At 34.5% G+C, this 18,961-nt stretch overlaps 2 protein-coding genes across 2 annotated transcripts; both read right to left on the bottom strand.

The window, feature by feature from the left end:
* Nucleotides 1-429: 429 nt before the first annotated feature.
* On the bottom strand, nucleotides 430-2,662 carry LOC131001361 (auxin-induced protein PCNT115-like). Its single transcript, XM_057927732.1, has 5 exons — nucleotides 2,387-2,662; nucleotides 1,476-1,676; nucleotides 1,233-1,405; nucleotides 1,028-1,130; nucleotides 430-951 (listed from the first exon to the last, which is right to left on the bottom strand). The coding sequence occupies exons 1-5, from the start codon at nucleotides 2,591-2,593 to the stop codon at nucleotides 625-627; spliced, it is 1,011 nt and encodes a 336-aa protein (XP_057783715.1). The 5' UTR covers nucleotides 2,594-2,662; the 3' UTR covers nucleotides 430-624.
* A 4,444-nt stretch (nucleotides 2,663-7,106) lies between these two features.
* LOC131001368 (60S ribosomal protein L27-3) lies at nucleotides 7,107-7,830 on the bottom strand. The gene has a single exon (XM_057927743.1). The coding sequence runs from the start codon at nucleotides 7,709-7,711 to the stop codon at nucleotides 7,304-7,306; it is 408 nt and encodes a 135-aa protein (XP_057783726.1). The 5' UTR covers nucleotides 7,712-7,830; the 3' UTR covers nucleotides 7,107-7,303.
* Nucleotides 7,831-18,961: the final 11,131 nt, after the last annotated feature.

The following is an 18,961-nucleotide window of genomic DNA, read 5'->3' as shown; positions in this document are numbered from 1 at the left end:
TTTAGACATAGTTAATCAAAATCTTAATTAGAAAAATTGTACTAAATTGTATATTAGAAAAATTGTATAATTTAGTATTTATGTAGATCGATAAAAATACACATATTAGATCGATAAAAATACACAGAAAATTGTTTAGTTTCTTATATATTTTTACTTCAATTTCAACTTTGTATGCTTTAGTTTAATTTTGTGATTATTAAATAGGGTTTATTCCATCAATTTAGGGTATATAATTATTTTTTCATTTAATTTCACTTTTATTAGCTAATAATAGGTTGATAAATTCAAAGTTATGGTATACATGTTTTTTAAAAAAAATAATTTTTTGAAATAAAAATTAAATATAATCCATAGTATTATAAAAAATATTATAAAGTATTTTTAAAATAACAGATATAAGCATGAGATATAGTGACACACATAAAATTATGAGATACTGAATGTCATCCCTAATATTCATAGTCGTTAGACGGATAACAGATTGGGGCAAATAGGTCGTTAAATTACAAATCCATCTATTATACTCAGCCGTTTAGCCTGAGAATCATATTTATTTTCAAATTTCCGCTGCAAAATACAAATTTACTCCAAAGATTCCCCAAATAATACAGCGTGAGAGTATCATGTTGAAGAAGGCAATGGTGGCGTGTTGGCGGAAATCCAGGTGTTGGCCATGTAAGCACTCCTGTCTCCCTTAACCATGTCAGCCAAAGCAGAGAGTTGAGCCATCTCATCTGCTGTTAAACTCACCCCAAGCCCTCCTATGTTCTCATCCAAGTTGTTCATCTTGGTGGTGCCCGGAATCGGACAAACGTCGTCTCCTTGCTCGTGAATCCAAGCCAGTGCCAGCTGCGAAGCGCTGCAACCTTTCCCTCTCGCCATTTCAACTATCTCTTGGTATACCCGCTTGTTGCTCTCAAGATTCTCACCCTGGAACCTTGGATTGTTCTGCAAAATATCATAGAGAATTTCTTAATTAATTTGTATAGATGAAACTATTTGAATCAAGATCTGCTGCACTAACCTTACGATAGTCGCTCTCAGACAAGCCCTGTACCAAGCTTGGACCTGCTGAAAGGAAACCACGCCCAAGTGGACTGTATGGCACGATTCCAATGCCAAGTTCTCTGAAATTCATCACACCAATATTACTTTTTTTTTTTTTTTCTTGTGAAAAATGTTCGCCAATATAGTTAAACCTATATATATTGAGAAAATGTGTGCGTTACCTGCAGGTGGGAATGATTTCTTGTTCGACATCTCTGGACCACAGCGACCATTCAATCTGCACAGCAGTGATGGGATGAACAGCATGAGCCCTTCTAATTGTTGAAGCAGATGCCTCCGAGAGGCCAACGTATTTGATTTTTCCTTCTTCAACCAGCTTCTTCAGTTCCCCCATCTACAAAACCCATGTGGATGTGATGATAATAAGAATAACAGCTAGCATCAACTTACATACAGTTACTCACAGTCACTTCAATGGGAACACGAGTGTCAATGCGATGAACGTAATAGAGATCAATGCAGTCCACGTCAAGCCGCTTCAAGCTCGCCTCACACGCAGCCCTCACATATGCTGCATCACCATGGACTTCCGCCTTCCCGTCGCCCCATATTATTCCAAACTTGGAAGCAATCTGCACCTTCTCCCTCATTCCTCCTTTCAGAGCCTGCAACAATTCACTTAAGCTAAATCATACTTCATCCAACACCATATGCAGATTCAAGTTGTCTAATAGTAACAAAAGTATGAGAAATGGAAACCAAGGTTGTGTCTAGATAGGATTTGTCCACACTCAACATTTTATAAGCTAAATTACCAAACTTTCAAAGTTCCCTCTTGCACCCTAGGGATTTTTGCATATTTTTGGAATCCATTCAAAACCCACATCATCATGATTCAATCTTGTGATTTTTCTAGCTACTCATAACAGATAGTAGCAGGCATTATGTAGATTATATATAACTATAACGAAAGTATGTATTCTACAAATTTTGATATACCTATGATATTCTTAATTACTTATTTTGATTTTGAAGGATAGTATAGTAATTTAAATATATTTGACATAAGATAAGAATCATTTTGTATCTGAAATTCTTCGGTGATACTAAGATTTATCTATAATTGACATATTATTACCTAAATTTACAGCTTTTATTTGCATTGTAGGTACCATTTTGCTACTTGATAAGCATAACAAAATCCTGTTTTTTAGCTTACTTTAATAAATACTCAACAGTTTAAAAATTGAAGCTTTGAAATATCCGTCAAAATTCCAAATTCATTCAGTGGATCCAAATCTCTGGGATAGATTCAAAGTGTATTAATTGTGTGATAAGTGAGGTAAGTTGATGAATTATTAAAGAAAGATGATACCTTTCCGATAAGAATCTCGTTGGTATGGGGACCGTAGGCGTCGGAGGTGTCGAGAAAGGTGATGCCGGAGTTGATGGCGTGGTGGATGAGTTGGATCATCTCGGCCTCGGGCTTCGGCTGCCCGTAGAAAGCCGACATGCCCATGCACCCCAGCCCCTGTTTCGACACCTCAAGCCCCTGCGACCCCAGCTTCACTCTCGCCACCATTCTACGCCTTCAGATTCGGGATCTCCACTTTAATTAATTTGGCTTTCTATGTGTATGTGATTGTGCCAGTGAGTACACAATTTATAAGGGGGGGCGGGAAGAGCCAACGTCACGGCTGTCGTCAAGCTATCGCCAGTCGTGACTCGTGACGTCATTACTTTTCTACTTTTGCTGTTAACCAGCGTCATATTGGAAGCATGGTTATTAAAGAGAGTTAAATTAGTGTAATAAAAGTATGTAAATATGTGGGATCATATTGATTTGTAGTGTAAAATTATTATCTAAAATAGAAACATAACAAGATTAATGAGACAAGATAAATGGGACAAATGGAGTATTTTTTTTTTTTTTTGCTCATTCTTGAAAAATCAAGGAGCTCATTGTCAAGACGGGATATTTTTTTAAAAAGAGAACTATATGTTATGGAATTTGAAAATAAGGACTATAGTTTTCATTTTTTACATTTACACTCCTTTTTAAACACATCAAAATGAAGACCATAGCTTTCATCATGATCCGAAATAGAAGCATAAATGTAAAAAATGAAAATTATAGTCCCCATTTTCGCGTAACATATAATCTTTATTTTCACATTTTGTAATATATAATCCTCTTTTTAAAACATACTAAAAGTTACTATCCTATTTTAACAAGGGTAAATTGCATGAAAATACCTCACTTTATACCAAAATTTGATTTTTTGACAATCTTTTCAATTGTAGCAAAAATTTGAACTACCTTTCAATTTGTTGCAATTGACTTCCGGAGTAATTTTCCGGCCAACTTAATGCTGATGTGGATTCCCATAAAGTTGATGTGGCATGCCTCGCCGGACGACAAATTGCATGAAAATACCCCACTTTATACCAAAATCTGGTTTTTTGACAATCTTTTCAATTGTAGCAAAAATTTGAACTACCTTTCAATTTGTTGCAATTGACTTTCGAAGTAATTTTTCGGCCAACTTAATGCTGATGTGGATTCCCGTAAAGTTGATGTGGCACGCCTCGCCGGCTAATCAAACGACAACGTCTCTAATTACCTTAAACGATGTCGTTTTCCACGAGTTTAAGCAAATTTCAATTTCTAGTTTTATATATTTGTCGATTAGGGCTTCAAATGTCCTCATTTCTTCTCCCAAATTTTCTCATCTCAGTTGAAATTCTTGTTCCATAAATTCTCATTTGCAGCAAAAATCTTTGAACTGGTGGATTCTTCTTCTCAAACGGGACGACTGAGCTCATACAATTTCCCCTTACCTCCAAAATTCTGCAGATGCGAAGAACTAGAGCCGTGCATCTTGCAGGCTTCAAATAGTGTGACTAATCCGGAGAGGCGCTACTTCTCATCATGTACAAAAATACCCACATCAAGTATCTTGTACTCTTTAAAATATACTTTTATTTAATTTATATTTTTTTTTTCTTTAGAAAATTTATGGAACAAGAATTTCAACTGAGATGAGAAAATTTGGGAGAAGAAATGAGGACATTTGAAGCCCTAATCGACAAATATATAAAACTAGAAATTGTAATTTGCTCAAAATCGTGGAAAACGACATCGTTTAAGGTAATTAGAGACGTTGTCGTTTGATTAGCCGGCGAGGCATGCCACATCAACTTTACGGGAATCCACATCAGCATTAAGTTGACCGAAAAATTACTCCGGAAGTCAATTGCAACAAATTGAAAGGTAGTTCAAATTTTTGCTACAATTGAAAAGATTGTCAAAAAACCAGATTTTGGTATAAAGTGGGGTATTTTCATGCAATTTGTCGTTTGATTAGCCGGCGAGGCGTGCCACATCAACTTTACGGGAATCCACATCAGCATTAAGTTGGCCGGAAAATTACTCCGGAAGTCAATTGCAACAAATTGAAAGGTAGTTCAAATTTTTGCTACAATTGAAAAGATTGTCAAAAAATCAGAGAGGTATTTTCATGCATTTTGCCCTTTTAACAATTAGCTCGGAATCAAGTGATGAACCCCTATCTGAAAATGAATGTTTTGGGCCATCCTTCACTTCTCTTATCTCAACTATTAGAGAAGAAAAACAATCATACACTCCATCACTTCGTATTAACGTTGCCAATTTGTGGAGAGCAAATTTTTTGATAAATAGAATAGGTATTATTATGAGTGGAATTTAGATCCTATTATTATTGTAAGTGAAATTTGTAAATTCTATTATTGTAAATAAAAGTCATAAGAATATTGTGAACAAATCAAAATAATAAAAATGACAACGATATTGCGGACAAAGAAAATATATTTTTAATTTTCAAAGTGATTATAGGGTTATTACTAAAAAAGTAGACTTCTTCTGTCTCATAAGAAAGTATCATAAACGAGAGGGTTTTAAGAAAATGTTGATAGATAATGTATTAAGTGAGAATAGGTGGTTGTGGTTAAAAAGATAGAATGAGATCATCTTCCAAAATGAAAGTGATAATTTTTTGTGGACGGATGAAAATGAAAAAATGTGATATTTTCTTATCGAACCGAGGAAATATAATTTTGACTTTACTTTATTAGTTCTAACTAGCATTGACATCACATGCAATGCACATGAAATATTTTTATATTTCTATATTTATATAAAATTTAATTATCATATTTATAGATATAATAGAAAAATTAATTTTAATTGAATATATTTAAACTGATAAAAAACAATTAACAATGATAAAAATTGAAAAAGTGGTGATTTAATTCGGCGTATTTCAAAACTCACGTTAAAATGACAATTTTGAAATACTTGTTTTATTTGCCAAAATCATTTAATTTTTAGTCATGAAAAATAATTTCAATTAAATTATCATTCCCACATTGATCTTTATTAAACTTCACCATGAAAAAAAAATATAAATAAAAGATACTTTTGAGATGTATCATGTATTTAAAACAAATAGATTCTTCAATTTAATATGTTCATGAAAAATAATTTCAAATAAATTATCATTCCCAAATTAAATTGCATTCTCATATTCAATCTATATTAAATCTCACAATTCATAATTTAAGTAAAATGATTTTTAAACTTTACCATTTCAAATTCTAAATAAAAAGATACTTAATTTAAAAAAATAATAAAAAGATAGTATTTAAATTTAATTGAAATAAATATTTTTTTTATTTGAAATTTTATCGAGATTATTATTTTAAATTTTATTTGATTATATACATATTTTATAAATTTAAAAAAAATCAAGAAATTAATTGGTATTATTGTATGGGATTCAGGCTAGAACAAATATTAAAATAATCACATATATAATAAGAAAATGAAATACTCTTGTGTGAGCTAACAAAAATTTATATAAAATAATATTTATCTTATTCTAACAAAAATTTATTATTTAATTGACGAATATGATTAATATTAATATAATGTAAACTCTATTCCATCAAGTTAAACCAATTAAAAGATAATTTACATAAAGATAATTATATTATACAAAAATAAGCATAAATAATTTAAATCACAATTTAAAATAATTTCTCATTAAATTTCAACGTATTACACTCTTGTTAAATATAACTAAAGATACAATACAAGATTATGTTATCGCACAAGACTTTGAAAACGACAAAACGTGCGTAACAAATACACAAAGCAATTACGATTTCTTGAAATTGCACATCGTCAAATATACCGATGGGCCAAACATAAAATACAAAATAAAACACTACTACATAAAATAATATTATGGTCGTGTAATGAATTTATAAAATCCTACTTTCTCGGTTTCTCCGTCCCATTATAAATGTCCACTTTCTATAATACCAAGTCCCATTACAAAAAAATTGTTTTATTCATTTTTTATTAATATATTTTCTCTTTATATTTAATATTTAAATAATTTTCACCGTCCCTTTATCTAATTTCTAGACATTTCTTAATCTCAAAAGAAATGGAACATTTGTAATAAACAACATATCCAACATATTAGAGAGTGGTGAATTTTTCGCCACAAAGGATCTCACATTCACAACCAAAATTTCAAATTCAGGATGAAATCCTTAATCCCGACCTATATGAACGAATTCGAGCTCAACGTATATAAAAGGGAGTTCGTCATGGTTGGTTGAATTCTTAGTGGCCACATTTGGGGAGAAACTTTAAGAAAATTATTCATATACAGTTCAAAATTCACAATCAAACATGAAATACAGTAATTGCATATTAATTTCAGTTTCCACCATAACTAAGGACACTGTCGTGCGATTACAAAGCCCTATACAAATAAACCTTATTGATAAATATGATAAAAATAAGAATCGAAATCCACAAATCTTAGTTCAGAATCAAAGTCAATCCTCGGTAAAAAAAAATTGTTTTTATTATACTCCATAAGAAAAAATTATTAACTCAACAATATCAGCCGAATGAAGACATAGTCAATCTTCAGCAAGATCAAACAGCGAGTTAAAAATAGTTTCCATCAATAATCACTAAAACCTAAATCCAACATACAACGATATAACACAGCAATGAATGTTGAAAATCAAAATGCCCAACAAAAATCAACAGAATTGCATCAACAGAAAAATCATAACAAGTTCAAAGCATCTGACATTAAACCAGACTGATATTCAAGTTCAGAGACCAAAGCATCTCCACAAACAAAAATATCTCCTCACAAAATTACTCAATAAAAAGTAGCAGACATTAAATCGCTTAAGCCCTACCAAAACATAGAAAAACAGCTCAGAACCTGAGCTTGGTGAAGAACCAGCGGTTTTTCCCTGTCTTGAACCGCTCCTCGAACCGCGCCTTGGTCTCCTTGGCTGCCGTCACCTTCTTATCCTTGGACTGCAGGCAATCAGCGGTGACGACGTCCTTCAGATCCACGTCGAGCGTGTAGCGCGTGGGCATGATGTGGTTGTAATTCACCAGCTTGATGAAGCATTTGACGCGCGATTTCTTCGCCTGCTTCTTCGCCGAGTCCTTGCGGATGACCTTGCGGGGGTACTTGGAGAGCCCCGCCACCAGGCAGTGGCCGTAGGGGCGGTCGCGTGTACCGTCGTCGAAGGAGCGGATGATCACCGCCTTGCGGCCGGCATAGCGGCCCTGGAGTATCACGACGGCCTTGTTTGGCTTCAGGAACTTCACCATTTCCGCCGCTCGCTAGCTCTCTCACTCTAGACCTACCTCTTTCTCTCTATGGAGACTGGGGAACGCGGACTCATCAGAAACCCTAGATGCATATTTAAAGTGATTTTTGGGCTTACTCCGATCCATTAGGGCTTCTTTTGGGCTACCCAGTATTTATTTCTTTTAGGACTGGGCTATGGGTTTCAAATAAGAATTTTTCGCTACATCTAATTCTAACATCTGCTCATCGGACTACTTTTTTCAAAATAGGATTTTATATTGAGAATTTCTTTTTAATTTATCACATTTATAATTTTACTCATTCTACATACATTAAATAAATTATTCTTACCCGTTACACACTCTTGACACTTGATAACTAATTTTCGCGCCCATTTCTACTGTATCATTATAAGTGGAACGGAGATATTAAAAAAAATCATTTTATAATTGAAATTATTCCTATTTTATCAAAAGATATTCCGAACCATTAAAATATCAATAAACTACAAAAATTTTATACTTCCTCCGTCCTCCAATTTCATGTCATTTGAGAATGATACGAGTTTTAATAAAATAATTAAAGAGATTAATGACAAACCTTAGTGATTCCTATGTCTGGTATGCACAAGAAATACCAAAAGAATGAAATTGTGATTCTTTATTTAATTCAATTCCTATAATTGGTTGCTAGAAATAAAGTTTAGGAATGAAATGAAATTATTTTATTTTATTAATTCAATCCATATATTAGGCTATTGCTCATATAAAGTTGATAATATTTTATTTTTTCTAAAAATATTTTTTTATACAAAAAAATATTTTTTATATTATGAGTAAATAATAATAATAATAATAATAATAATAATAATAATAATAATAATAATAATAATAATAATAATAATGCATGTTTCATACAAATATACATGTCAAAACATCTATTATATAATAGGATTAAGCCTTAACCTATGTGGCATATCTAAAATCTCACCATTTCAAAATTTACCATATATAATCTTCATAATTTATTAATTAATTAACTATTACATTCTATATAAAGATTCATTAATCATAATAAATATAATTAATAATAAATGTATATATATAATAATAATATTAATATTACATATAATCTAAATTAATAAATTTTATTATTTATTTTTTCTAGATAAAAATTAGATTTATATGTCTGATAAGAAAAAAATTATAATCTATATACGATAAATTATTTTAATTGAATGTTAGTGATTAGATGTATATTTGTTATTAATTTTATGCCCGGTCATTGATTTACATGTTTGCATAATAAGACACGGATTCTATAAACTGATTAATTTAAAACAAAATCTTATTTTATGTCTATCAAAATAATTAAAATTTTATTTTTATTTTTTATAAAATAAATCCATACATTTTATTTATATAGGGAAGAAAAATATATTTTTCATTTCTGCAAACTTTATTTGTTTCTGTTCGTCCATTACTATAATAATAATAATAATAATAATAATAATAATAATAATAATAATAATAATAATAATAATAATAATAATAATAATAATAATAATAATAATAATAATAATAATAATAATAATAATAATAATAATAATAATAATAATAATAATAATAATAATAATAATAATAATAATAATAATAATAATAACAATCTATTCTATAATACGATTAGACCTTAGCCTACGTGACAGGCCTCAAATTCTTTCTTTTCAATCTCAATCTCCAACGTTGCATTTGAGAATCCAATCTATATATTCTCATTCTCACTTTTAAAACAAAAGTCACGCCTCCCTCTTCCTCACCCCATCGCCGTCGTCCCTGAATCCGGTCGGCGTCGTCTCCCCCTTCACTGTCTCTCTCTTCTCTCAATCCTTTTCTCTCTCTAAAGTCGATTGCACACTCAAATCGAGCCCTAATTCCCCCCCTTAAACTGCCCGCCTCTTTCTCCCTCTAAATTTCGGCGTCGCCGCCGTCCTAAGGGCGGCGTTGCTCCGCCTCATCTCTGACTCCCTCTTCCATTCCTTAATTAGTTCGATTCTGTTTCCACTTCTTAAACCAATGAGAATTCTCCATTCAAAGCAATTAATACAAGAGCACTAAGATTTCTTTTTTCTATAACCCGTTGTCGTTCCTTCTTCTAGACTCCGGCGAAATAGTCGCCGCTGAGCTTGCGGTTCGTCCGCCGCCGAGTCACCGCTGAGCCCTGGAGTTCGTCCACCGTGCCGTCGACCCCCACCCCACCGACGACTTCTCTGTTTTGATACCTTCATTTCCGAATTTGTCGTGATTCTTCCTACACACCTATGGTAAATATTAAATTAGTTTCCTAATTTAATAACACGTTTCACTATTTTAAATATAGAATGATTATTATTTTAGAAAGAACAAATTTTGGAAAGAATTTTAACAATGGAAACTTATAACTTAGATTTTTAGCAGAGTTGCCAGAGCAGAGGGCCAGAGCCAAGTTGCCAGAGTAGAGATGCCAGAGCAGAGCTGCCAGAGCAGAGATGCCAGAGCCAGAGCTAGCCAGAGCAGAGTTACCAGAGCAGAGTTGCCAGAGCAAAGCTTCCAGCTGGAGAGCTGTCAGAGCAGAGTTGACATAGCAGAGCTTCCAGAGCAGAGCTGCCAAAGCCAGACCAAACCAGAGCAGAGCTTCCAGAGCAGAGGGCCAGAGCAGAGCTTCCAGAGCAGAGATTCCAGAGCTAAGTCATTAAAGTCAGAGCCAGAGTCAAGTCGCCAGATCCAGAGTCAGAGCTAAGTCGTTAGAGTCAGAGTCAGAGCCAAATCGCCAGATTAGGCCTTAGTTAATTGCATACCTACATTCTTAATCCTCGCTTTTCCGATATTTATAAGTTTTAATTGCATACCTAGATTTTTAGCTATAAATTCCTTAGTTAATAATTATTTACGCTGCATCGTGTTTTTTCAGCCAACACAATGTACTTTTGTTCTTCTTTTGCTGTGTTTAGGGAGCAAAGCAAACCTTTTGTTGTGTAATTTTAGTGCTTCGTATTTGAATAAAATTTGTTTATGACTTGTGAAAGATATGTTATAAGCCTTTCGACGGAATATGTAAATTACAGTTGATTGGGTCCATATATACCATTTTGAGTTGCCAGAGTAAAGCTTCTAGAGCAGAGCTTCCAGAGCAGAGTTGCCATAGCAGAGCTACCAGAGCCAGAGCTAACCAGAGGAGAGCTTCCAGAGCAGAGGGCCAGAGCCACGTTGCCAGAGCAGAGATGCCAGAGCCAGAGCTAACCAGAGCAGAGTTGCTAGAGCAGAGTTGACAGAGTAGAGCTTCCAGAGCAGAGCTGCCAGAACCAGAGCAGAGCTTCCAGAGCAGAGGGCCAGAGCAGAGATTCCAGAGCTAAGTCATTAAAGTCAGAGCCAGAGCCAAGTCGCCAGATCCAGAGTCAGAGCTAAGTTATTAGAGTCAGAGCCAGAGCCAAATCGCCAGATTAGGCCTTAGTTAATTGCATACCTACATTTTTAATCCTCGCTTTTCCGATATTTATAAGTTTTAATTGCATACCTAGATTTTTAGCTATAAATTCCTTAGTTAATAATGATTTACGTTTCATCGTATTTTTTCAGCCAACACAAGGTACTTTTGTTTTTCTTTTGCTGTGTTTAGGGAGCAAAGTAAACCTTTTGCTGTGTTATTTTAGTGATTCATATTTGAATAAAATTTGTTTCTGACTTGTGAAAGATATGTTATAAGCCTTTCGACGGAATATGTAAATTACAGTTGATTGAGTCCATATAATACCATTTTGAGTTGCCAGAGTAAAGCTTCTATAGCAGAGCTGCCAGAGCCAGAGCTAACCAGAGCAGAGCTTCCAGAGCAGAGGGTCAGAGCCAGTGCTAACCAGAGCAGAGTTGCCAGAGCAAAGCTGACAGAGCCAGAGCTAACCAGAGCAGAGGTTCCAAAGCAGAGGGCCAGAGCCAAGTTGCCAGAGCAGAGATTCCAGAGCTAAGTCATTAAAGTCAGAGCCAGAGCCAAGTCGCCAGAGCTAAGTCATTAGAGTCAGAGCGGGATGATGAGGACATAATCCAGCTCAGTAATTAGGGGACAACGACCTGACAAGTTATAATCTAATAATAGCCTTAATTAGTTTAATGGCGAGCATGCGGAATAGATGACCAGACGAATTTACTACTTTACCCCAACTGTAATGCCTATAAATACCTACGATGATGAAATAAAGCACACGCTCTCTCTTTTACTGCTTTAAGAACTATTCTCTTTCCTTTCTCTCTAGAGTTTGAACTAATAAAATTACATATATAAATAAAATATCTAAATTGTTCGAGTTATGTTTGTTAGATAGTTGACAATTGGAGTCATGGTTGAATATAATTTCATATTTGATGATGGTCTCTCAAACTCTAGATGAGATGATGCTCAAAACTCCAGACGAGATGATGCTCTTTCAAGTTTTAGACGAGATGATTCTCTTTCAAGTTTCAAACAAGATGATGCTCAGAAGTTAGAGGTGATATGTCAAGTTTGCGATGAGCTGATGCCCACAACTTGGTTGGTCTTAAAACTCCAAATGATACGATGTTCGATAAATCAGTTATGGTCTTTTAAATATCAGGCGATATTATTTTCATAATTAGTTATGCTTTTAGAAGTTCGGAATTATATGATACCTATGTCAAATTTATATGTATTTCTACTCTTTTTTTTTTCTTACGCGTCAACTTTTTATAAAATTTCATATGAAAACTAATGGGTATTTTTATGATCTCAACAAAATTAATAATTCAATTGCTAAAAGTTGTTGACATTAATATAATTTAAAATGTATCACTAATTTAATTTAATTTAATTAATTATATAAATAATTTACATAAAAAATTATTTTATATAATTATCATAAGAATAACATAAAATATACATAAATTACAAGAAAATATGTACCCGTCGAATTTCGACGGGTAATACACTAGTAAATTTAGAAGGATTAAGAATGGAATGAAATGACTAATATCATGGTAGGTGGAAGTGGTTTCCCTAGATGTAGGAATGGTGATTCCAAATGAAATGATGATTCCTACCAAAAAAATATATCAAGCAAAGGAGTGGAATAAAGTTAGGAATCACCATTCCATTCTCACCTTCATTCCATCATATATCAATCACCTCCTAAGTGTGTTGTGAATGGTATAACGGTACTAACTTTATTATAGTGTTAAAATGATTAAAGTGAAGTGCGAGTCTCACTTTTTATGGAATTGTGTGAAATAATTTATTAAAAATAAAATTGAATATAAAATTGAGGGACAGACTAAAATGACACAAGAGTTACTATAAAATTGAAGAACGGAGAAAATATATAAATATCATGAATTATAAAAAATATCAGTTAAAAATAATTTTATCAAATACGTCTTGGGGTTTAGTTCTCGGCTCTAAAGATCAACGTGATTTGTCGAATGACATTAAAAAATTATAATTAAGCGGAACTATATAGTTAGTAGAAGAAGAGAATTTTCAAATTATGTTGGAAATACACTCTAAATGGAATACGTAAATACATAATATTCGCATGAAGTTTAAACCTTTCTCATCATAGTTCAAACTCGAAAGTGTAAGCCTAAATTATTTTTAGGGAAAAGGTGCAGATTGGCCCCTAAAGTAATAGCCCATATAGCGTATAACCCCTCTTATTCACTGTGTGTGCAACTAAACCCCTGAACTCCGAGAAAAGGGTGCAAATTCCCCCCTCTGACCTAACGCCGTTAGTGTCCGTTAACGTTTGAGTTTAATTGCACCCTCTACTTCAGGGGTAGATCTGCACCTTAATTTTTTTTTTTTTTTTATAATTTCAGCAACCCACCTCCGACATCAACTTAACCGCCCCCGGTACTCATCGGCTCCAACTTACACTTTGTCAGCTCGCACGCGCTCAGTCTTTTGATCGTCGACTGCTTACCGCCGACATGCAGCAGCATCACCAACTTCAGATGTGGACCTGGATTGAATCCTGCTTGGTCCAAATCCATATCCGTATTTTTTTACTTAGGTCAGGATCCGGTCCAAATCCATTAGGTTCAAAAAAACGAGATTCATGTCCAGATCCATTAGATTCACAGGGTCTCGAGTCCTGACCCGGATCCATTCTTTTTTCTCTTTTAAAATAAATTTACAAATATTAAATTAACCAAAAATAAAATCATAATTATTATCTAGAGTTTTAATAATTATTCAAAAATAAATAAATAAAATTTAAATATATATTATATAGATAAATATATACACAATTAATATCATAAGATAAGCCTAAAAGGTTAAGGTGTTGGAGGAGATTCTGTTGCGCGGGGCGGTGAAGAAGCTGGTGGCATTGCTGCATGTAAGCGGTGGGTAGTCGACAACCAAGAGATTAGGCGCGTGCGACCTGATAAGGTGCAAGTCAGAATCGATGAGTACGGGGGGCGGTTATGTTGATGCCGAAGGTGGGTTGCTGAAATTATTTTTAAAAAAAAATTAAGGTGCAGATCTACCCCTGAAGTAGAGGGTGCAATTAAACTCAAACGTTGACGGACACTTAATGCCGTTAGGTCAGAGGGGAGAATTTTCACCCTTTTCTCAGAGTCAGGGGTTTAGTTGCACACACAGTGAGTAAGAGGGGTTATAAGCTATAGGGGCTACTACTTCGGGGGCCAATCTGCACCTTTTCCCTTATTTTTATAATTTTCAAGAAAGTTTGGACTATTTTTTATATTTTTAGAATTGATCAAAACATGTTTACAATTATAATTGAAATTTAGGCCATTTTTTATATTAATTAAAGCTAGAATCATTTTTACAAAAGATACCAAAATTCGAATCAGAAATTACAATTATTTGGTATTTTATTTTTTTTATTTTTTGAATTATAACCCACAAAGCCGACATACAGTAACAAAATTAAGTTGTGTTAGAGTAGGATACTCTATTCTATAATTGTCATTTATATAGTTTTGGTCGTTGATACCATTCGAAATACCAGAGGAGTTGCCCAGACGGGATTAGAATATTTTTGGTATATTCCTTTGCAGATAAGTACAAGGTTTATGGATAATCTCGATTAGTTTAAAGAGGTTATTTCGTGTTGGACACTCTTATTATGATTGGATCGACTTATCAGCTATCCTGGAAGAGTTTAATCGAGGGAGGAGTCTTGATTCTCACATCTATATAAGTCGAGTTTTACTTTGAAGAAGAGTTCGGTCACTTGTGCATTTATTCGAGCAATTAATGAGTGCAACATGTTTCTTATTGTGAAGAACATCATAGCTTGGATTGTATGTTTAGGTAATTTCTTACTTTGCGTTTAATCTTGTCGGTAGCAAAGTAGTTATTCAGTTTATCTCCTTTGTGAGCTGAAGTTTGTGTTGTAAGAGAGTAAGTGTGTTCATCGGGGTTCACATTTAGAAAGTTAGTGTTATCTAGCTTTCAACATTTTACTAGTGTTGAGGTTTTGGGAAATTATAGAGGCATAGGCGAGGGTCCCCAAACGTAAGTGTTCTATCACCAAACTTGGTTACCATATCGTGTGTTCGTATATGTTGATTTTAGTTTTTATCTGCTATGTCACGGTATCTCACTAAGTATATATCATCTCTGGTTCCGCAAGATTTTATGTGTATTTCGGCAAGCGAGTATTTCAAATTGTTTGTCAAAAAAAAAATTAATTTGTGCATTGGGGTCTCTCTGTCAATAGCGTGCCAACTAGAGCCACTCTCTCGTCAAGTTTCGGCGCCTTAAGTATTTCAGCACAAGGCCGCATGTACAAATTGCGCATGATTAACACATATTCGATAACGCTCTACAACTTATTTTAAAATAAAAATAATAAAATCATTCAATATCTCAGAATGTTTGAATCATAATATTAAATGTGAAAATATAAATTACTACATGTACTATTAATATTATTAATATTAATATTATCTTATCATTTATTATTTGTAGTGGGCAAATTTTGTATAGTTCATTTGAATAAATATTTGCGGTCCAAACGTCTAGCCCAATCCAAAAAATTGAATTAATTCCAATTAATTCAGCCCGTACTATAGGTCATTAAAGTCCATCGATCCAAACACTAGAAAGGGCAACGACTTGGGGGAGAAGGCAAGAAACTAGGTCAGGGATACGATCCCACCAATATCGGAACGACTAGGGTTTAAGGAGACGTGCCAGCAAAACCCTAGCCGGCTACCATAGTGTAAATCAAGACCGACTATGTCATTCAAGCCATCCATTCATTCATACTCTCAGCTACTCCACTCACTCACGTTCTCTACTCTCTTCACGCACTTGCTCGATCTCTCCGCCTCCACACTTTCACGTTCTGGATTGGGGCTTGCTCGGACCAGTCAGACAGACCAACCAGACAGACTAGTTGTTGGGAACCCCATGGAATATCTTGTTTTGTTTTGATGATACCAAATCCTTAGGTTTAATATGTAATAGACTAGAACAGTTTGAACTCAAGTGTTAGAGTTCGTTTCTAGTTTAGTTTGCGGCTCTGAAGACTGAAGAACGAAGGACTGAAGACTGAAGAGTGAAGTTACCAACTGAAGTATCAGTTGAAGAATCAGTTCGGAACTGATTACTTAATGCGTGCCACGTGGACTCAGCGGACTGATACTAAAGACAAGTATCAGTTAAACATTCTTCCTCGGACTGGACTTCCAACGTTCAAAAGGAAGCCACGTACTCACATAGTACAACCGCATTAAATGCAGAGATCTTAGGATCATCCCTCTCTGCAGAGGTCATTCCTATTTGGTGGCTACTTTATCAGAGACGTCGCATCTCCTGCTCTTCAACATAGCCGTTCCCACCAAACAAGGAACCTCGAAGATTGAAGCCTCAGCCCAAATTCAGAAAGCTCTCCAACGGAAGAAATCTTGAAGACGTTCTCCGCCAACGGATCTATTCAAGATCTCTCCTATAAGTAGTGCTCAAGGATCACTTCAATCTTCACCGATTCAACGACATAAGCTGAAGCTCTGCCAAAATTGCTACTCAGCCCAAAGTTTAACCTCCCCAAAGCTTGAATCGAAGAAGAGAATTCCAAAGCCAAAATCAGTCACTGGTGATTACACACATTCTCTTAGACCTTAGGCAAATATCTGTTTACCCAGAAGCCTAGGTCAAACTTGCTCCAAAGAACTTGTTCTTTGAAGTTTAGTTGGCAAGTTTTCAAACCTCCTTTCGAGATATAGAATCGAGTGTTTGATGGTAAAGGAGTTCATGAAGGTACTCTGACACCGTGAGATCCTAGTGCAAGGTCGTGCTAGGAGTGAGAAATCCAGCGCGAGTGAAGTGTTGGTACTGAAGAGTGGAATTTTCAGTGGAACAGTTGTGTGCAACCGGCAAACACACGGTTCGGTTTGCAGTGCACCAGTTAAGCACTTGCGGAATGGAGTGTTGGTCTGATCAACCGATCGTGGATGTAGGAAGTGTTTTTTGAACCACGTAAAAGTCTCTGTGTTATTTACAGCTTTCAGTTTTACATTCTTACTTGTGTATTTAGATTTGATAAACTGAATTCTGATTAACTGCATAGAGAAACCTAAGACTAACAACGTGCTCAACCGAGGCTATTACGAAACAAAGTTATTTCCGCTGCATATGATATCAATCTGACTGATCTATCCTCTGATAGTCAGGAAGATTTATATCATCTCTGTTTTAGCAAACTCGACTGAAGCTTTTACGTGCATCAGTTAAGTTCTAGTAACTTAACTGATAACTCTTTACTGAAGAGTCTTTCAGTATCAGTCGTCAACCATGTTGGTTAAAACTCTTCTCTGTTAATAGGTGTCTTAGTTTGCTTGTAAAGTTTCGTTTTATCTCTATCTTGAGATCCCTCTGTTTTTAGAGGAAAGAAAAATAGCCCATAGGTGTATTCCCCCCCCATACACCTATTCGAGACCCTCCGGACCTAACACTAGTTCGACCGACAAGATTCACTAGCTCACATTTACTCTACTGTTTAATTAACTTTATGCATTATATTCGTTTTTCCATGGACACCTCCACTTGTGCTTTTAGAAGGGCTCTAACATGTTTGTAGTTTCAGGTTGCTAGTGTTCACTGACCCGGACGACGTATCCGACGTACTATTTCGTGATTGTAGGATTCATCCCCAACACTATTTCTGTCCCAACTAATTTGATCAATTTTTTTTTGAATCGTCCCAATTAAGTTGATCAAGCTTTTTATATGGAATAAATATAAATAAAGAAGTATCTAATTATTTATTTAATTTATTATCAAACACATTTAAAATATTATTTCATAAATTTCATGTCAAAAGAAGCTGATCGCAACACAGAGAGTAATTTTCGGATTCATTATATGCCAGAATTTTGCGTTTGTGAACATGTAAAAGAAGAAAAAACACATTGCTTGAGATTTCGTTGTGTTGGGGATAATGATTGAAAACCTGAGCCTCCTGAAACCGAATGACAGGATAAAAAATTACAAACATCATTGAGAGCATATGTATTAACTCATAACTTCGCTCATTAGAGGATTCTAATATTATTGTAATAAAACAACATATTCCATTTTAGTTAATACTAATTTCGTCATTGATATTAGGATAGCATGTAATGTGTTGTCATAGATGCATTTCAGGACCAAAAAGGATTTTCAATCCCCTTTGATTTTGTTCCAATTGCCTTTCAAAATCGATGTAGCAATTTCAAATTGTTTAGTATGAACTAAAATGGAATATGTTGTCAAGCAACTCGTTAGTAAAACAAGAATTGAAACAATGTGTGTGTTGGCCTATCAGTAGGTGACTAATGCCTAAGATTTGGGGTCTTGGGTTCGAGTCCATCGTCGTGTCGTCTTGAAGTTTCTTTATTTATTTGTATAATTTATCCAAAAAAAAGGAATTGAAACAATTGTGCGGTCTTTAATTTTTGTGTGCGTGTGTTAGTCTAGCGGTAGGTGATTAATGCCCAAGGCATGAGGTACTGGGTTCAAGTCCATCGTCGTGCGTTTTTTAAATTTTTTTTATTTACTTGTATAATTTATATAAAAAAAATTGAAACAATCAACTACAAATATCATGGCACGCCCACACACCCCGGAGGGTTGGTGGACGCACAACATTGATATCATTAGGGATGCGGTGATTAGAGATCTTTCTGTGCATAGTCATGTTCGCCAAAAATGCTAGTTTTTTTTTCCTTCCGTATTGCTCTTGTGGCTTCTGGCGGATGAGCGCTTACGGGATCATG

The sequence above is a fragment of the Salvia miltiorrhiza genome, chromosome 8 (assembly GCF_028751815.1).
Source record: "Salvia miltiorrhiza cultivar Shanhuang (shh) chromosome 8, IMPLAD_Smil_shh, whole genome shotgun sequence".
Lineage (NCBI taxonomy): Eukaryota > Viridiplantae > Streptophyta > Magnoliopsida > Lamiales > Lamiaceae > Salvia > Salvia miltiorrhiza.
Note: the sequence above shows the minus strand (reverse complement) of the source record. Positions and strands in the feature narration are given on the sequence as shown.

Bases quoted from the DNA above. Each gene is read 5' to 3' on its own strand.
- LOC131001361 (XM_057927732.1), bottom strand. From the start codon at position 2,593: ATGGTGGCGAGAGTGAAGCTGGGGTCGCAGGGGCTTGAGGTGTCGAAA. The intron at 1,406-1,475 runs GTGAGTAACTGT...TGGGTTTTGTAG, and splicing joins GTGTTCCCATTGAAGTGACT to ATGGGGGAACTGAAGAAGCT. The intron at 1,131-1,232 runs GTAACGCACACA...GATGAATTTCAG, and splicing joins GAAATCATTCCCACCTGCAG to AGAACTTGGCATTGGAATCG.
- LOC131001368 (XM_057927743.1), bottom strand. From the start codon at position 7,711: ATGGTGAAGTTCCTGAAGCCAAACAAGGCCGTCGTGATACTCCAGGGC.